We start from the raw sequence: 20959 nt of genomic DNA on the forward strand, positions 1-20959 counted from the left end.
GGCTCTGTAGATGTGTGCCAGGCTCTGTAGGAATATGTCTGATATTTAGTTGACTTGATTACGCAGGAGAACAACCGAATATCAAACATATCACACAGCCCCTGGCCAAACAGGACCCCATGCAGCCATCCTGTCTTCTGTCTGAAAGGAGACAGATATGGGTGGGTTTTTAGGACAGATCATTTGTGTGCTGGTTTTAAGAGTTAGAGAGATGATGAAAAAAGAAACATCAGGAAAAGGTGAATTTGGACATCAACATGAACAATTTATAAAATAAAAAATAAAAAAACGGTGGTATAAACTGGTTTAAGACATTTGATGTAAGTGCACATTCAACATGTTATTTAGTTTCATAGGGAGAGGACCAGACATGAATGATATCCAGAGTTCCACCTACAGCAAAGTAACAGCAGAGGGAAGAGCCCTTTGTGGGGAGGGAGTGAAGGTGGGGTTGGTAGGGACAGACGAAACAGATGAAAGACAGGAAACCAACTGATCCAACAGTCCTACAGAGCAAGAGAGAGAGAGAATATTATACTTACAATGTTTTCTATGTCCTAATAGCGTAGTCCTCTTTATCTTGGTCCAGTGTATGTGTGTGTCATATCCATTGCCCATGTTCTGTGTTGTCGACATGAAGAGCAACAGCCGTTCAATGCATGTCCCATTCACACATCTACTCTAGTTACAAAGGTGTTAGGTCTCAGCATGTGGGTGCGTAAGTTTGTGAAGTTTCCGTAAAGTATGTAAGTACAAGTCTGTCTTTTTAAAGTGCTGGGGAATTTGAGAACACGTGTGTATGTGTGTAGCTGTGTGGTGTGTAGCTGTGTGTCAGTGTGTGGTGTGGTTGTGGTCTGTGTAGGAGTTTGTGTGAGTTCCCTGTGGGACGAGGTATATATACACCCCTGTAGATTTGGGGGGCTCCACACACACCCATACATCATTAGGAGTGTATTGATTGCTGTGGCCTAGGGCCCTTCCTCCCTGCATTAGCTGGGTCGATACATCAGACTTTCATCCAGCTGTGAGTTCACACACTCACACACCCACATGGTCATAGACTAAAGTCAAATAACTCCATGTTTGAATGTGTTCTTAGCTGTAACTATGGCTATAACGTCACTGTAACTATGGCTAGAATGTCACATACAGCCTTACAAGTGGACTATCTTTGTGAGTTTAGTAGATAGGAAAGTTGTTTGGATTGATTGTTGCTCCCTCCAGCAGTGGCCTTGTGGTGGGCCTACTGTGGATGGATGTACTGTAGACCAGATATAAATAACCTGTGTGTTCTCCTTACAGACCTTTTCTTTATTTTCAACCACCCCCTGTCGTCAAGGAGCCCTGGTTGTCAAGGTGAACCTAGTCCTCATGTTCACCTTAGTCATCAAGGTGACCTCTGGTTGTCAATGGAACCCCATGGTGGCTTGTGATGTCATCTGGTGAGATTCTGCAAGTGTCTGTGTATCTCACTCTGAATGCAGGTCAAGGGTCATCACTCTTGATGTGTGAAGGGCTCAATTAGAGCAGAGCAACACTTCTCTGGGTGGTATGAACCCACACCTTTAGGGGTAGAATGAGGGAGGAATCTGAAAAGGTCAAATCAACCAGTTCAACAAGGGGTTTGGTGTTGTGTCGTGTGAAGGGATTCATAGTCTTATTTCACAATCATCCAAATATTCTGTTTACTTCCCTTCTTTCAATCATGACCCTGCCTCAGATATGCCATCTACTGGGTTCCAGTAGGACAAAAAGGGTACAAAAGATATTATAAAGTAAATATGAACAACAAAAAATCGGACTGTTTTCCAGCAAAACAGACCAACAGAGGGTTATTACATGTTTTTATATGAGGCTCCAACTACATATACTTAAACTTATACATTATAAAACATGTTATCATACATTTACAATACAAAGTCTAAATGAAGTCTAGTTCAGCTTTGCAGCATGATTAAGTCTAATAGCAATGATTCTATTTATCTGTTGAGGATTTGTCATCTGTTAATTTCTAATACTATTTATCCTGTACTGTCAGAACATGTACTACTTTCATATTAAACTGAAAGACTAAGAATCATTTAACGTCATGACTACCACCTTACATCATTTGAATTGACTACTTCTTCATTGCTTGGATTAAGGACAGATATTAGGCATATCAGGACATACTATATGTATTAGTGATGTTAGTGGGATGTTGGTCAGAGGTCCACTCCCCCATCCTATCCCTCCCTCCTCCCCCTTTCCCCACTCTCTCTGCTCTCCCTGTCCTACAGTTGCTGGGCGGTAACAGTGACCTTGTGAGTTTGCTGGAGCGGAATGATAGCTCCCTAATTGGCTAGGCCTAATTTAAGCCTGAAGGGAGCATTGTCATCTGTGGAGGGAGGTAGGGGGGAATAGAAAGCGAGAAGGGGGAGGCAGAGGGGAAGAGATAGGAGGGAGAAAGGTGGAGAGGGGGACATTAAATGGATAGGAGAGGGAGAGCAAGTGAAAGGTAAAGATAAAAGGACAGAGTGAACAGGATGGAGTGACAGAAAGACAGAGGTCTCCACAGTATATTGTATGGAAGAAAATAAGGACAATTATTTCATTTTATACCAATACATTGCACAGAGAAAAACATTTAATTCTCAAAAGGACACGTGTCTAAATTATTGGCACCATTAAATATTGTTATATTTTATCAGAAGTAACATACTTTTTCTTTTTTTAAGTTGATCTCAGTTTAAGGAACTGAATTGTGGATTTCCTTGGCTTCCTGTTTCACTGGGGCATTAAAAATGAGGTAGCACGCATGTAAAATCCCTGTCATTCATCACCATGGGAAAAGGCAAAGCACTCACAAATAAGAAGAGACATGGTTGTTGACTTTCATAAAATCAGGCAGTGTGTACAATTTTTTTTCTGATAAACAAATATACCACTTAACATTATTAAGGCAACAATTTATAAGTTTAAAACCACTGGAACAGTGGTAAACTTGCCTGATATCAGATGCAAGTATATCTTGTCCCCAGTGGTATAGTGGTAAAATTGCAAAACTTGGTCGCATCTTCGGGTCACCAAATCTACAATGAGACGCCACCTCCGTGCCAGTTGGCTATTTGGAAAGGCTTCAGTCAAAAGCCTTTACTGAGAGCAACCAGCATATGGAAACGCCTGGGGTTTACTAAACGGCATGGGAACTTTGACTGGAACAAGAAATAGAGCTCTTTGGCCATGCACACCAGTGTTGGGTTCGGTGTCAAAAGAATGCATATGCAGAAAACAACCTCATACCTACTGTAAAATATGGTGGCGGATCTTTGATGTTAAAAGGCTGTTTTGCTTCCACTTGTCCTGCGGCCCTTGTTAAGGTCAACAGCATCATGAACTCTACCAAGTAGTACAAAATTGTTTTGACAAAAAGGCTGAAACTTGGCCGCAAGTGGATCTTCCAACAAGACAATGACCCCAAGCAAACATCAAAAATCCACAAATAAATGCTTAATTGACCACAAAAATCTACATTTTGCAATTGCCATCTCAGTCTCCGGACTAAAAAAACCTGTGGTTTGAACTGAAGAGGCCAGTCCATAAGCACAGGCCAACAGATATCAGGGATCTGGAAAGAGTCTGTATGGAGGAATGGCCTAAGATCCTTCAATCTCATAAAACATTCTAGAAAAAGGCTCAGAGACATTATCCTGACTAGGTGTGGGTACACAAAGCATTGAAAACAGGTGTGACAACTTTGACACTTGTCTTCGAGATAAAAATAAATAAATACTTGTTCAACAAAATATTTTTCTGAGCAATTGTATTCCTATAAATATTTTCTTTATTTGAGCATACAATATACAATAGTGCAATATTTGTATTATTTATTATATAGTACTTTTTGCTCATCTTTATCAAGGGTGCCAATACATTTGAGGTGACTGCATTCTATATGAGTTTTACATTATTGTGATACTCTAACAGATCTCCAGCAGCTGTTATTAGTTATTTGTCTTGAAATGTTGAACGATGGAGGGAATCAGAACATACAGTAAACAATGCCAATGTTTGTGCTCACATTAAATATGAAATGGTTCTGTATCAATAGTTAATCAAATCCACATTCAAAACTTTCCTTTAGGGTTAAGCTTTATTACATCAGAATCAGACAAACAGAAATACCATTAGTTTAATCCAGGACATTTGATTGGTCAATGCTATGGTCGCCACCACTGCAAAATACCGTCACCGGGGGTAACAGAGTGAGGATGATGAGGAGTGACAGAGAGAGGCTCTGGACTTTCCGATTGGTCGATACTGGTGACACATACACATTTGTTCAAATCACACACACAAACACCCCCCGAGGGAGGGTCATACTGAGAGAGAGGAATGGACAAGGTTAACAAAAATATTCAATATCCACTCATGTTAGATGGTAGTTAATAGACACTCTAAAGTAGCATGAAGGACAAGTTCTAACGAGTTTAAAAAGGAACAGAGAAATGTCCTGCAGAAGGTCTCCATTTTTCATCTGCCTTCCTTATGTCTTTTCTTTGATTCCACGTTGCTCTTCCCGTTCTCTTCGCCCATCCCTAAAAACAAACAAAGGTCAAAATGAAAGAGTCAGTCATCCTTCACACAATAAAAGGCAAATAGAACCAACATCCTGATTGACAGATGAGACATTGTTCCAGAGAAGACGGATCACACATCTGTCATGCACACACCTCTGTCAACAATGAGAGATGGGGATAATAACTAGGACATCATAAAGCTGGTTAACAACATCATACTGACACCACAGTCAACTCTAATACAGTCCCAGACAGCAAGACTCAAAAGATAGCATTTCAGTCAAATACAGTGTCACTATCCTTTTAAATGATAGAATACTTTTTTTATGATGGTGTTTTTGAGTCATATCTGGCATTTCTACATAATAACATATATCTTCACTGCTATAAGCTGTTTCCTAATGCTATCAAGAGAAAACAAATCAGTGGAATGCTAACAGAAAAAGACAGAACAAAAGATACCCAGCTCAGCTCATCTCATCTTTGGGGCCTCAGGTTTGGGTTCTTCTGGTTTGGGGGCAGCCTCTTGTTTAGGGGCTTCGTTAGGAGAATCAGGTTTGGGTTCTTCTGGTTTGGGGGCAGCCTCTTGTTTAGGGGCTTCTTTAGGAGAATCAGGTTTGGGTTCGTCTGGTTTGGGGGCTTCTTTAGGAGAATCAGGTTTGGGAGCATCTGGTTTGGATTCTTCTGGTTTGGGGGCATCTGGTTTTGGAGCGGCCTCTTGTTTAGGTGGTTCATCTCCACACAGTTTCCTTTGGGAGTCAGAGACAGATAGAGCTAGTGTGTGCAAGTGTCCATATGCCTGTGGTGTACAGGTATACATACAGATGGACATGTATAGAGGTGTTCCATGTTCAGGGCTCCAGTCCCAGTCTCTTACCTTCCCTCTACAGAGTCCTTCTTCACAAAGACACACACTTTGCTGCGCTGCACCACCTGCTGTTTGAGAGACGTCATCTCTGCTTCCCAGGCAGCCTTTTGCTTCTCAAACTCAGCTACAGGACCAGACAGAGAGGGGGTTAGATGCTACAGGACACAACATGGGGCTAGAGGCTACAGGACAGAGGCAGAACAGGGGGTTAGATGCTATAGGACACAACATAGGGCTAGAGGCTACAGGACAGAGGCAGAACAGGGGGTTAGAGACTACAGGACAGAGGCAGAACAGGGGGTTAGATGCTACAGGACACAACATGGGGCTAGAGGCGACAGGACAGAGGCAGAACAGGGGGTTAGAGGCTACAGGACAGAACATGGAGCTAGAGGCTACAGGACAGAGGCAGAACAGGGGGTTAGAGGCTACAGGACACAACATGGGGCTAGAGGCTATAGGACACAACATGGGGCTAGAGGCTACAGGACAGAGACAGAACAGGGGGTTAGAGGCTACAGGACAGAACATGGAGCTAGAGGCTACAGGACAGAGGCAGAACAGGGGGTTAGAGGCTACAGGACACAACATGGGGCTAGAGGCTATAGGACACAACATGGGGCTAGAGGCTACAGGACAGAGACAGAACAGGGGGTTAAAGGCTACAGGACAGAACATGGAGCTAGGGGCTACAGGACAGAGGCAGAACATGGAGCTAGAGGCTACAGGACAGAGAGGGGGATACTAAAAGACAGGTTAGTGAATAAAACATATTCAATAAGACCAGTCGCATATACAGAATACCACAAATACTACTCTTAATCCCAGCGACCTACAATGAGCTTATTCCACCACAAGATGTCTCTCATCCACCAAAATATTTAGAAGAGAAAAAGCTTGCAACTAGAACTGGTCATGGACCGGTTTTAAACCTGTTTTTATGTTCTAGTTCACTGTGAAAGGGAATACCTAGTTAGTAGCACAACTGAATGCATTCAACATAAATGTGTCTTCTGCATTTAACCCAACCCCTCTGAATCAGAGGTGCGGGGAGCTGTCTTAATCGACATCCACTTCATTGAGGAGCAGTGAACTATCATACATGTTATCATAGTCGTATCAGTAATAAGGCGAAGAGCCTTTCAGAACAGTGTTGATGTAACCATAGTTTCAGGTGTTTAAACACTCACTTTTAGAGTTACTGTTCTCTGCCTCAATGGCCCCCACCTCATCAGCGACATGTTTCTGTGACAGGAGAGAGAGAAAACACACACACAGGAAATCAATTGTGTACACTCTAAACCCCAGACATACCCCTCCTTCCTTACCTTTTCTCCCTGGCATGCCTCCAGTTCACTCTTCTTCTTGGCCTCTGCAGCCTGCAGTGGGGGGAGTTCTGACCCCAGAGTATCCACCTGAGCCTTGGTCTTGTCCAGCAGGTTGTGAGCTCTGATCACCTCGTGTTGGTACTCTCCCAGTACGTCTCTGGTCACACGCAGTTTAATCGTCTCGAACGATACATGTTTCTGCTCCTTCATCTCTTCTTTCTGCCGCACGTTTATCAGTCCCAGCAGAGCTACGCTAGTCAGCAGAGACACCCCCACCAATACACCCTGTGACTTCATCATGCCGTGGAGTTTGACCAAGGAACATTCGTTTTCGCTGGTCCCTGTCGACTGCTCCGCAGAAGTGTTGACGACGTCCTCGCAGACTTACAGCGGAAGTACCAATGGAGTGTGAAAGGACAGGTGGCCACCCACTGTACTTGAGCGGAGTCTGTGCTTCAGCTTTCAGGTGAAACGGAAGTCAGGTTGAAAATTCTATATCCCTGAAAAACAGAAACATCTGCTTCTGTCGACTCCGCGGAGAGCGCACTTATTCTTCTTCTTTTTTCTTTTGGAGCGAGCTTCACCAAAACCATCCCCGTGCCCGCCCACCTGTCACGGTCTGTCATGCTATCTGGGATCCTTGGGATGGGCCTACCTCCCTTTGAAGTTGACTTTTAAAATAGTTAATCATTCTTAAAGTTAGGTAAGAATTATGGTTAAGGTTAGAGTAAGAGTAGGGTTTAAGGTTAGGATTTAGGGTATGGACGTCCCAAGGCTCCCAGATAGCACTAGCAAACCTGGCACTGCTACGCGGAAGTAAATGGATGAATGCAAAATAGTCATCAGCACTCCGGAATTCAAGGGAATATAAACGTAAAAAGGTAACGTGATAATACTGTATAACATGCGCAACTCGAATTAGGAATGATATCATAATTTGTTATAACACGCCCTAGCCTATAGGCTACGGCTACCTTTGATTTAGTTCCAGTATAAACATTTAGTCATGACAAACATATTAACCTATAAAGCTCTGCCAGTTTGAGGTAAGGCCACACTAGCTATGTTTCCAGTCAATTAACTAGGAATTTACAGTAAAACAAAAAGCAGAGCGAAATCGTTGGTAAAGTCAATACATTTTTTTTATCTGGTTACAACCAATAATTTATATACAGTAGATGACTGACATGGGGCGCTGTGTTGAAGCCACCTGCGCCTCCATCTTGGAACTCCCCCGCCGTTGTAAAAAATATGTAAGGAAATATATAAATGTACCAAGCTAAGGACCCTGGGACTAAACACCTCCCTCTGCAACTGGATCCTGGACTTCCTTACAGGGTGCATGTGTAACAGTATAGCTTCCGTCCCTCTCCTCGCCCAAACCTGGGCTCAAACCAGGGACCCTCTGCACACATCAACCACGAAGCATCGTTACCCATCGCGCCACAAAAGCCATGTCCCTTGCAGAGCAAGGGGAACAACTACTTCTAAGTCTTGGAGCGAGTGACATCACCGACTGAAACACTATTAGTGCGCACCACCGCTAACTAGCTAGCCATTTCACATCGGCCACACATGCTTATTGATGAATTGGAGAAAAAAAATGTAATCTATATTAGAATAAGGCTGTAACGTAACAAAATTAGGAAAAAGTCAAGGGGTCTGAATACTTTCCGAATGCACTGTATATTTTCAGTTTGTAAATGTGTGATATGCGGGTTGAGACATGTTTATTTTGACATAATAAAGAACAACTTTTATAAACAATAGGAACACTGCCATGTTGCACTGAGCTTTTCTGTTTGAAAAACCACATCAGTGTCTGACTTTCGGCTGTCACAGATGCACCTCCCCTGACTTCACCCCTCAACTTTTGTCTACAGTCGGTTGCTTTCCCCTTCCCACTCAAATGATCCCAATGTCTTACTAGCCTCTTAGAGACAGGCCCTTTATATCCTAATCAGACAGCACCAGAGTAAACACCAGCCTCTTGGAGACAGGCCCTTTATATCCTAATCAGACAGCACCAGAGTAAACACCAGCCTCTTGGAGACAGGCCCTTTATATCCTAATCAGACAGCACCAGAGTAAACACCAGCCCGTGAGGCTGGTAGGAAGTCAAAACAAAAAGCTGCTACTTTGCCAGCTGCTACAGAATCATACAGTGTTTACACAATGTCATCAATACAATATGAATAATCAGTGTGTCCTCGGTCCTTGTACATCCAGTCTGGCGTTAATCACTATCAACAGATATGAGAATAATCCATAACATTCAGTATCAAGTCTAGTGACCATCAACCCGCACCTTGAGTGTCACATACACTGGAAATCATGTGTTTTACAGAAGGAACATAATATATACTAATATGCTAAACATTGTGTTAATCACTCTAAACTGAATATGAACTTTAATGATCTTAAATCTCCCCATAGCACACACTGCACCCTAAATGATGACTTACTACATGGAACAATTTCATAATCTCTGGTTGTCTGTGTACCCTCTAAGAGGAAGAGGGAGGAGAAATTAAATGCAAATGAAAGCGAGATAAACAATAGAGAGAGAGAGCATCTGTTAACCATGACCTCTGAAACAGAAAGTGAGAGAGCAAGAGAGGAAGGGAGGGAGAAAGAGAAGTGGGGAGGGAGGGAGATAAAAGCGGTGGGAGTGTGGTAGTTAAACAAGGAAGTAGAATTCGCTTTGTCGACCAAACATTCTGCCTAGCAGGACGAACCAGTTACAGGTGGACAGACTGCCATCAGCAACCAGAGAGAGGGAATTTGAACACACACAGGCTGACTATGGGGATGGTTGAGAAGTGACCGATCAAGACAGCAACCAAGAAAGACAAACTGGACCTGACTTGAGCCTCATCTCACTCTCTCTTTCTCTACCTCCTTCCTTCTCTCTGTCCTGTCCCAGCAGTATGCGGGCTGTGTCTGCGCTAGTGTTTCTGGCCGTGGGTGTGATGGTGGTGTTGATGTACCAGGCGGTCCGCCAGGAGCTGACTCTGCGGGGTCTTAAAGCCCGCGCTCTGGAGAGCTCCTCTCAGGTCAAGCAGAAGGAGAACGACATCGTCCAGGTCAAGAGGAAGATCCAGAAGCTGAATGGTGAGCTGGAGCCCATCAACACCAAGATAGAGGAGCTGACTAAGAAGAAGGAGCAGTCTGCTAAAGCCACAGGCGAGGCGGACAAGAGTCTAAAGACCTGTCATACAGAGAAGGTAGGCTCACACACACACACACACACACACACACACACACACACACACTATGCAAACAGACACCTGCTACATAGAGAAGGTACAGCACTGTTTATACTCGTGTTATGGTCTATAATAATCCATTAACAGAATGCCTGTACCAAGTCTCACCAGAGAATTAGGAATTAGAACACTGAAACAAAGGCAGCACTAAAACAATCTTCCTATCCATTGTGAAACCATTGGCAACAGACTGGCTTGTGATATGTTTATAGGTCAAATTCACTTACAGTGGGAGTGTTGGATATGATGATGGTCAGTTGATTTATTTTCTGTATATTTATTAGTCCTCCTAACCCTCATGTAAGGGCCCTGTATTCACGATCACCATCAAATCAAATGGAATTTGTCACATGCGCTGAATACAACAGGTGTAGTAGACCTTACCGTGAAATGCTTACTTACAAGCCCTAACCAACAATGCAGTTCAAGAAATAGAGTTAAGAAGATATTTACTAAATAAACTCAAGTAAAAATGTTTTTATCAAAAGTAACACAAGAAAATTACATAACAATAACAAGGCTATATACAGGTTGTACTGGTACCAAGTCAATGGGCGGGGGTACAGGTTAGTCAAGGTAATACGTACATTTTTACATGTAGAGGTGTATATCAGGTGAGGTGTGTTAATGTTTTGTGTTTCATATTAGAGGGCAACTTGATCTGATTACCACATCACCACATCATTCACCACTGTGGCAGATTACACACACTAGAAGGTAAACTGACATGGGATATACAGTGGGGCAAAAAAGTATTTAGTCAGCAACCAATTGTGCAAGTTCTCCCACTTAAAAAGATGAAAGAGGCCTGTAATTTTCATCATAGGTACACTTCAACTATGACAGACAAAATGAGAAAAAAAATCCAGAAAATCACATTGTAGGATTTTTAATGAATTTATTTGCAAATTATGGTGGAAAATAAGTATTTGGTCAATAACAAAAGTTTATCTCAATACTTTGTTATATACCCTTTGTTGGCAATGACAGAGGTCAAACGTTTTCTGTAAGTCTTCACAAGGTTTTCACACACTGTTGCTGGTATTTTGGCCCATTCCTCCATGCAGATCTCCTCTAGAGCAGTGATGTTTTGGGGCTGTTGCTGGGCAACACGGACTTTCAACTCCCTACAAAGATTTTCTATGGGGTTGAGATCTGGAGACTGGCTAGGCCACTCCAGGACCTTGAAATGCTTCTTACAAAGCCACTCCTTCGTTGCCCGGGCGGTGTGTTTGGGATCATTGTCATGCTGAAAGACCCAGCCACGTTTCATCTTCAATACCCTTGCTGATGGAAGGAGGTTTTCACTCAAAATCTCACAATACATGGCCCCATTCATTCTTTCATTTACACGGATCAGTCATCCTGGTCCCTTTGCAGAAAAACAGCCCCAAAGCATGATGTTTCCACCCCATGCTTCACAGTAGGTATGGTGTTCTTTGGATGCAACTCAGCATTCTTTGTCCTCCAAACAAGACGAGTTGAGTTTTTACCAAAAAGTTATATTTTGGTTTCATCTGACCATATGACATTCTCCCAATCTTCTTCTGGATCATCCAAATGCTCTCTAGCTGGCTTAAGCAGGTGGGACACGTCTGGCACTGCAGGATTTGAGTCCTTGGCGGCGTAGTGTGTTACTGATGGTAGGCTTTGTTACTTTGGTCCCAGCTCTCTGCAGGTCATTCACTAGGTAACGAGTGGAGGACAGAGGAGCCTCTTAAAGAAGAAGTTACAGGTCTGTGAGAGCCAAAAATCTTGCTTGTTTGTAGGTGACCAAATACTTATTTTCCACCATAATTTGCAAATAAATTCATTAAAAATCCTACAATGTGATTTTCTGGATTTTTTTTCCTCATTTTGTCTGTCACAGTTGAAGTGTACCTATGATGAAAATTACAGGCCTCTCTCATCTTTTTAAGTGGGAGAACTTGCACAATTGGTGGCTGACTAAGTACTTTTTTGTCCCACTGTACCTGTATTTGGGTTGTAGGTGTTGCCGACGTTTGTGAAGATCTTGGTGTAGATCAGTTGGGTTTCAGTATTGAAAGGTCCTACTTTTCCTGAGTTAGTCAAACCACTGTATTACAGTGCCTTCAGAACGTTTTCACACTCCTTCACTTTTTATTGTTTTACAACCTGAAGTTAAAATGGATTGAATTGAGATGTTGTGCCACTGATCTACACACAATACCTCAAAATGTCAAAGTGGTATTGTGTTCTGAAATTGTAAAAAAAAAAATATGTAAAAAATGAAAAGCTGAAATGTCTTGAGTCAATAAGTATTCAGCACCTTTGTTATGGCAAGCCCAAATAAATTGAGGAGTAAAAATCTGCTCCTGCTAAGCTAATTGTTTTAAGATGGTCATACCATGGATTATTTAGCTATTTGTTTGGAATTGTTTATATCTTTAGGTATATAAAGAAAAATATAGCACATAGAAACGCATTGAATAACGCATTCATAAATGGCAAAACAGACAGTCAAAAAATAAATAATAAGGAATACGGTTTTGATGTGTCTGTCCTATATCTAGGATATATAAGAAAACTCAGGAAATCATTTTTTTTGGCACAAAACTACTTCCATACCTCCATTCATTTTTTGACCCGTTTACAGGGTTACGTTCAGATGAGCCCCATGACACTTGTTCGGACACTACAGAAGTTTTCGTGAGGAGACCGATTTTCGGGATGTATGCTGATCTGACAAACAGCATTGTAGCTCTGCCACTTTCCACTGCAGATGCGCAAGGTGGATGCAATGGATTGAGACATAGCCCATACAGTACCTATATCTTAAACAGACAGATTTTGATGGGGATTTTGCATGGACTCACTCTGTGTGCCACAAGTGTTTAACATGATTACCCCACATAATGATTACCCCATCTAAGTACCCCACACATACAATTATTTGTAAGGTCTCTCAGTCCAGCAGTGAATTTCAAGCACAGATTCAACCGCAAAGACCAAGGAGGTTTTCCAGTGCCTCGCAAAGAAGGACACCTTTTGGTAGGACACCTTTGAACGTGGTGAAGTTATTAATTACATTTTGGATGGTGTATCAATACACCCAGTCACTACAAAGATACAGGCGTCCTCAGTGGCTGTAGAGGAAGGAAACCGCTCAGGGATTTCACCATGAAACAGAGTTTATTGGCTGTGATAGGAGAAAACTGAGGATGGATCAACAACGGTGTAGTTACTCCACAAAACTAGCCTCAAGGACAGAGTAAAAAGAAGGAAATCTGTACAGAATAAAAAATATTCCAAAACAGGAATCCTGTTTCCAATAAGGCACTTTAGCAATACTGCAAATAATGAGGCAAAGAAATTACATTTTTCTCCTGAATACAAAGCTTTATGTTTGGTGCAAATTCAACAAAACACATCACCATACATCGCCACTCTTCATATTTTCAAGCATGTTGGTGGCTGCATCATGTTATGGGTGTGCTTGTCATCGGCAAGGACTAGGGAGTTTTTTATGATAAAAATGTATGGAATAGTGCTAGGCACAGGCAAAATCCTATAGGAAAACCTGGTTCAGTTTGCTTTCCAACAGACACTGGGAGACAAATTCACCTTTCAGCAGGACAATAACCTAAAACACAAGGCCAAATATACACTGGAGTTGCTTACCATGACGCCATTGAATGTTCCTGAGTGGCCTAGTTACAGTTTTGACTTGAATCGTCTTGAAAATCTATGGCAAGACATGAAAATGGCTGTCTAGCAATGATCAACAAACAAGTTGAAAGAGCTTTAACAATGTTTAAAGAATAATGGACAAATATTGTACAATCAGATGTGCAAAGCTGTGTGCTCACAGCTGTAATCGCTGCCGAAGGGGATTCTAACATGTTTTGGCAGGGGGATTGAATACGTACAGTATCTAATCAAGATATATTAGTGGTTTATTTTTCCATTATTACTTTTTTTTTTTTTTTTTTTCCTTTTTGAATTACAGAGTATTTTGTGTAGATCGTTGGCGAAAAAGGTACAAGTAAACCTATTTGAATCCCACTTTGTATCACAACAAAATTTGGAAAAAGTCAAGGGGTGTGAATACTTTCTGAAGGTATGTTTTGTGTTGAGTGGCATGTGAGAGGAATTCTGCCAGGTATTCTCTTAGCAGTGATCAGTCAGCAATTAAATATTGTTCTCACTTATTAGTCACAAAAAGGATTAGTCACACTTTAAACAAAGTGCATATTATGAAGGACACATTGTAGGCCTTATGTAGCCCTTAATAAGGCCTAGCTAGACAAGGCCCACAATGCTTCTAATACCGGTCCTCATCTCCCCTCTTTTTTTCTCCTCAGGCCGATGCGGAGAAAAAGAAGACTGACGCGTCGGCGGCCCTTCAGAAAGTTAAAGGTACGATGGCTATTTTACTGCAGTGATGGGATACCGTCAGCTCAGTCATGAATTGCTCCCTTTTAGGTGGTTGTAGAATTTAACGTCTCTTTTCTGGATTTTGATCATTTGGGGGGGGATCAGCCTAATTCTGCTCTGCATGCATTATTTGGTGTTTTATATTTTACACGGGGGATATTTTTGCAGAATTCTGCATGCAAAGTCTCAATTTGGTGTTTGTTCCATTTTGTGAATTCTTGGTTGTTGAGTGGACCTCACAACCTTTCTCTCTCTCAATACATTTTTTCCTGCCCTCCCCATTTCCCTCCATGTCTTTCTCTCCTCCTTACCACCTCTCTCTCAATACCCTTTCTTCCTTATCTACCCATTTCCTTCTGTCTTTTTTCCTACCCTCCCGCTTTCCACCCCTCTCTCATTATCCCTCGCTCCTCCTCTAGATGATCAAGAAGCACAGAAGAAGAAAGCTCAGGAGGAGATCCAGGTGTTGAAACAGCAGATTCTGGAGCGGGACAAGGCACTGTGTGCCTTTGTGGACCAGACCAATGAGGAAGGACGGTAAAGAGCAGATACACACCCAGGCATTCAGGCACACTCTCACACACCCAGTAACACAGGCTTGTGGTCACCATTATGAAAGACTTCTATGGTCACGGTGTACTGTGTGTCATGTAGTTCTGTGGTTACTGGGTGCTCACATGCTATTGATAACTAATGGTTGTTGTTGTTGTTTTCTTTGTTGTTTTGCAGGAAGCTGTGTGGAATCACAGAGGCCCCAAAATGAAGACTTGGACTAGACTATCAGCCTCCATCCCTCCCTCCCTCCCTCATGCTTGCCGTGATGCACACACACCCATACACATCATCGTTGTGCAGCTCATAACATTCCCCACCTACAACCACCTTCACTTCACTGTACCTCTCAATACTCAGGAAAATAAAAAACAAGAAGGGTTTGGAAAACCCAGTGTGAATGTCATGTCTTCATACATACTGTTAGTTTGTGTATGCAGGTAAGGAAGGGAGACATTACATGTTTTAATTAGTGAGTTTCATCCTATGGTACAGTACATTAATGTAGGAATGACTGAAAGAGGTTAGGGCTAATTCCCTCAGAGATGGAGCAAGGTGTCTCTGAGGTGACTTCTGAATGTTGCAAAGGTTCTAGAGAAGAGTTCTAAAGAAGTGTGAAGGTGCATGCCCATCTGGTTCAATTGTCTATTAAATATTTATTATGCATAGATGTAGTATGGTATGATTGGCCTTTATAGTGCATAGATCTATGATTGACCTTTATAGTGCATAGATCTATGATTGGCCTTTATAGTGCATAGATCTATGATTGGCCTTTATAGTGCATAGATGTATGATTTACCTATATAGTGCATAGATCTATGATTGACCTTTATAGTGCATAGATCTATGATTGGCCTTTATAGTGCATAGATCTATGATTGACCTTTATAGTGCATAGATCTATGATTGGCCTTTATAGTGCATAGATCTATGATTGGCCTTTATAGTGCATAGATCTATGATTGACCTTTATAGTGCATAGATCTATGATTGACCTTTATAGTGCATAGATCTATGATTGGCCTTTATAGTGCATAGATGTATGATTTACCTATATAGTGCATAGATCTATTATTGACCTTTATAGTGCATAGCTCTATGATTGACCTTTATAGTGCATAGATCTATGATTGACCTTTATAGTGCATAGATCTATGATTGACCTTTATAGTGCATAGATCTATGATGGGCCTTTATAGTGCATAGATGTATGATTTACCTATATAGTGCATAGATCTATGATTGACCTTTATAGTGCATAGATCTATGATTGACCTTTATAGTGCATAGATCTATGATTGACCTTTATAGTGCATAGATCTATGATTGGCCTTTATAGTGCATAGATGTATGATTTACCTATATAGTGCATAGATCTATTATTGACCTTTATAGTGCATAGATCTATGATTGACCTTTATAGTGCATAGATCTATGATTGACCTTTATAGTGCATAGATCTATGATTGGCCTTTATAGTGCATAGATGTATGATTTACCTATATAGTGTATAGATTTATGATGGACGTGTGCGTTAATCAGAGTATAACATTGCCCTGTGTGGATAATGGGAAAATTTCAGATGAATAAAGTGAATATTCAGTTAACAGTAATTAACACAATGATTAGCATATGTATATGTTTTCCCTTTCTATAATACACATGATTTCCAATGTTCTATTTGTGAGACTCACTTTTGTATGGGTTGATGGTCACTAGACCTGAGCTACTGAAGGTACAAGGACCGAGAACACACAGATTATTATTGTATTGATGACATGAACATTGTGTGATTCTGTAGCAGCCGGCAAAGTCACTGTCTTTTGTATTGACTCCAAGCCTCTCTGGCTGATATTTTAGAGAACATTTGGTACTGTCTGATTAGAATAGGAAGGTTCTGTCTCCAAGAGCCCCGTTGGACATTTTCTATGCTTCTGTTCTGGAGGTGTCTCCCTGAATGATTGTATTAAACTGGATCGATTTGATTGATATTATCAACGACTGCTCTCCTTTTTGTTTATCTGTAAATTCCAGTTACAGTGTGTGCGCACATCAAACTTTCTCAGTCTGTGTTACAGTCTCCAACCCTGCATGACCAAGTGTACCAGATATGGCTAGAGAGATTGGACCTGTCAATGTGAGCTACAATACAGTATGTTAAATGTAGTGAGCTCATATGTTACATAATTACCCCTCAAAGACTGAAGCAAATGACCAGTAGAAAGTTCTACTGAATGGACAAATGCCAGACTGTGTATAGGTTGATTTTTTTGGTCTTGCTTACTGTTGACAAGGAGACCTGTTTGTTAACCAAATATGTGTTTTGTTTATGTACAGTGCTACCTCCCTGACTGTCACACAAATTTCTGTTTTGTTAAGGTGACATGAGGCCCAGTAATTCGTTACTGGAATGTAAATTGCTTAAAAGTGTACTTTTACAGAAGCAGTTTATCCACTCTGCTTCTGTACAGATCAGACCTTTTTTTATTTATGTAAATACAACAATGTAAAACTTTAATCCTAAAGAAAAAACACATATTAAATTGTAAACAAGGTGCTTGTAGATGGCTGTGAGTAAATGTTTTCACATTAATACTTCAAAGTATTCTATATTTATTCACACATCCTAGCTGCTAGATGGCTTTCAGCATAAACTTCAGATGGTCTTTGGTGTTGTTATGGGTCTAGTAGAGACTAGAGTCTAGACTCTCTGTTTGTAGATGGTCTTGCCCAGTCTGTTGAGCTCTATGACGTACTGCTGTCTCTCATGCTCCAGGAGGGCCTGCAGTGCTGCTCTACGGACCTGCACACACACAGAAAGCAGACATCATGGAGAGCATGTACTGTACATACAGGGGAAGCCGTAGTTGAAGTTCTGGTACAAATATGGACAATGCAAGCAATTCATAAGTTTGATAAGTTGGTGTGTCCTATATGGAAAACCTGACAATGTGTAGCCTACTTTTACCCCTGCCTGGTGTTACAAATGTGTAATTGCTCTGACAGTGTACGTGTGTGAAGGACACTGCAACACAAATTAACAAGAATAAGCCCATTAATGTTCCTCAGTCAGAGGAATAGATTAGAGATATGATGCTACAAACCTTCATGAAAGGGCTGATAATAGGTAATTTAATGATGTCCCTTAAAAGAACAAGGTCTCTAAAATGGTATGGAGACAGGGATTAGCTTCATGGCAACAACACTAGCTGGATCCTATCCACATGAATTTATACTTCAGGTTTCCTGATTTTGCCTTCAAAATAAAAGTCTGCAGTAAAATGCTGTGTCTGGTAAAATGCTGTATCTGCCACTAAATAATATATTTTTTTGCAGCTTTGCATAGTGCATAATGTTACAATTAGGAGAAATATAATAACAACATGGGGTAAAAATCTAAACTAAAGAGAATTAGTACTTTATATAAATCAAATCAAACATGCGCCAAATAAAACATGTGTTGTACAGTGAAATGCTTACTTACAAGCCCTAATGCATTAAAAAAATTAATAAAAAAATAAAATAAAAAACGAATATATATAACTAAAAAAGTTTAATAATTAATTAATTAATACAACTAAAATAAAAAAATAAAATAACAAATAAAAGTAACAAATAATTAAAGAGCAGCAGTAAAATAACAATAGTGAGGTTATGTACAGGTCAATGTACAGTAAGATAAAGAATATTATAAGGTGGAGCATATTGAGAAAATGGTTGGCGCTTAATAATAGCCTACTGGTAAAGAAATATATACATTAAACATAATATAATATAATAATATATAATAATATATACAGTATATATATATATTGACTGTGTGATTCTTGTTAATTTACTGGTGCTATTGTTTAAGGATGCAATTTGAAATGTAATGTTTAAGAAAAAAGTACTGTATTTTTGTTGTATTGCACAGACAAATTGCACACAGGAAAAGCGATTGATTGTGTGTCCATAAAACCAGGGCCCAGTCTACTCACTAGAGTTCCTAGAATACAAATCAGATGAGTTAGAACAATAAGCTAGGTCATAGGAAGTGTTGCTGTACTTTTACTGTGGTCAAACATCTTAAATTGGGGTGCCTGGACACAATACCATTATTTGTGCAGATGTAAAAATGGGGTGGGGAGTGCTCAGGGTCTGTAGAATGTAATGGTGTCATTTCATGGGACTCATGGGACTGAATAATACAGTGTTGCTGGCCTTTTACCCCACCCATTCCATTGGCCACGATGCAAATCACTGTATAAGGAATACATGTTGGCTTATAGAGCAAAAACTATTCTAGGTGTTGCAGTAGAAGCATTGTAGGGAATACTCAGTAGAATGTATATATGGTGTCATTTCATTGAGCTCTGAATAATACGGAGTGTTCCTTCCTGAACAGTGCTATATTTGTACCTTATAGTGTCCTGACAGGATGCTCTCAATTGTGCATCTGTACAAGTTTGTGAGGGTTTTAGGTACCAAGCCAAATTTCTTCAGCCTCCTGAGGTTGAAGAGGTGCTGTTGCGCCTTCTTCACCACACGGTCTGTGTAGGTGGACCATTTCAGTTTGTCAGTAATGTGTACACGAGGAACAAGAAGCTTTCCACCTTCTCCACTGCGGTCACATCGATGTGGATAGGGGGGTGCTCCCTCTGCTGTTTCCTGAATTCCACGATCAGCTCCTTTGTTTTGTTGACGTTGGGTGAGAGGTTATTTTCCTGGCACCACACTCCCAGGGCCCTCACCTCCTCCCTGTAGGCTGTCTCTTTATTGTTGTGTCATCTGGAGACTTGATGATTGAGTTGGAGGCCTGCATGGCCACGCAGTCATGGGTGAACAGGGAGTACAGGAGGGGTTGAGCACGCATCCTTGTGGGGCCCCAGTGTTGAGTATCAGCGAAGTGGAGGTGTTTTTTCATACAGTACATTTACCACCTGCGGGCGGCCCGTCAGGAAGACCAGGACCCAGTTGCACAGGGTGGGGTTCAGACCCAGGGCCTCAAGCTTAATGATGAGCTTGGAGGGTACTATGGCGTTGAATGCTGAGCTATCTTGATCTGTATTATTCAGAGCCTATGGAATTACACCATATATACATTCTACAGACCCTACTGAGTATTGCCTACAACACTTCTACTGTGGCACCTAGAATAGTATTTGCTCTATAAGCCAATATGTCTTCCATACACATTGCTTTGCATTGGGGGCATTTAGGCTATTGACATTCTGAAATTCTGTGACCTGAAAGTACTTTTTTAGTGTTGCTGAGGAGACAGGGCCCTGTTTCAGCACCCCTCCACTCCCTCACCATCGTCAGAGCAGTCTTTCCCAGCTCAGTCTCTCTCTGCTGGGCCAGTTCTCTCAGCTTCAGGGTCCTCATGGAACCAGCCTGGGTGGAGCCCTCAAACTCAGCATTTTGCATTTCACCACAGATACTGAGAAAGAGAGGGAGAGGGGGGAGGGGGGGGGGTCCCTGTAACTTCAAGATATTTCAGGGAAAACGTATCAAACGTTGCAGTTACAATTAGCCCAACAGTACAGAACTGAATAGTTTACACACCTGTCCAGCTCTGCAATGCTTTTCGTCATCTCGCCATCTTTCTATAAAAGAGGGAAATGCAGACCATAACACATTTCCATCCACTTAGCTATAGGTATCTGACCACTTTTTTGTCTGTGTGTTGCTTAGTAGTGACATGCTTACCTTGATTCTGTCTCTCGCCCTCTGCACAAGTTTGTTTTTGGAACGTCGTTCCTCACAACCAAACATCCTGCTGGCAGTTTATTTGAAGTAAATAGTCACAAGTATCTTGCTTTAACAAAGACTGCACAATAAACGAATAAATGGTTAAAAACATGTCAGCGTCTCAAAGGATGGAGGCGAGTCTGTCTACGTTGGCATGGTAACTAACCTATGTAGCCGGAAATATCCTTCCTTCGCTGCCAATTACATTGAACGATACAGATCACATGACCAGCATGACGCGTGTTGCCC

At 41.3% G+C, this 20959-nt stretch overlaps 2 protein-coding genes across 3 annotated transcripts; one reads left to right on the forward strand and one right to left on the reverse strand.

Annotated features, from left to right (window-relative positions):
• Positions 1-3787: 3787 nt before the first annotated feature.
• LOC139387962 (histone H1.3-like) lies at positions 3788-7155 on the reverse strand. Its single transcript, XM_071134370.1, has 5 exons — positions 6756-7155; positions 6618-6672; positions 5437-5551; positions 5022-5308; positions 3788-4577 (listed from the first exon to the last, which is right to left on the reverse strand). Exons 1-4 carry the CDS (start codon positions 7053-7055, stop codon positions 5032-5034), a joined length of 747 nt encoding a protein of 248 aa, XP_070990471.1. The 5' UTR covers positions 7056-7155; the 3' UTR covers positions 3788-4577; positions 5022-5031.
• Positions 7156-7346: 191 nt separating this feature from the next.
• On the forward strand, positions 7347-16971 carry LOC139387964 (tropomyosin-like). Of its 2 annotated transcripts, XM_071134397.1 has the most exons (5): positions 7347-7636; positions 9685-9982; positions 14350-14404; positions 14842-14959; positions 15152-16971. In XM_071134397.1, exons 1-5 carry the CDS (start codon positions 7584-7586, stop codon positions 15183-15185), a joined length of 558 nt encoding a protein of 185 aa, XP_070990498.1. In that variant the 5' UTR covers positions 7347-7583; the 3' UTR covers positions 15186-16971. The 2 variants fall into 2 exon arrangements, with proteins under 2 accessions (XP_070990498.1, XP_070990487.1); XM_071134386.1 differs by lacking the exon at positions 7347-7636 and having other exon boundaries at positions 9462-9982.
• Positions 16972-20959: the final 3988 nt, after the last annotated feature.

This window comes from Oncorhynchus clarkii, chromosome 3 (genome assembly GCF_045791955.1).
Source record: "Oncorhynchus clarkii lewisi isolate Uvic-CL-2024 chromosome 3, UVic_Ocla_1.0, whole genome shotgun sequence".
NCBI classification, from domain to species: domain Eukaryota; kingdom Metazoa; phylum Chordata; class Actinopteri; order Salmoniformes; family Salmonidae; genus Oncorhynchus; species Oncorhynchus clarkii.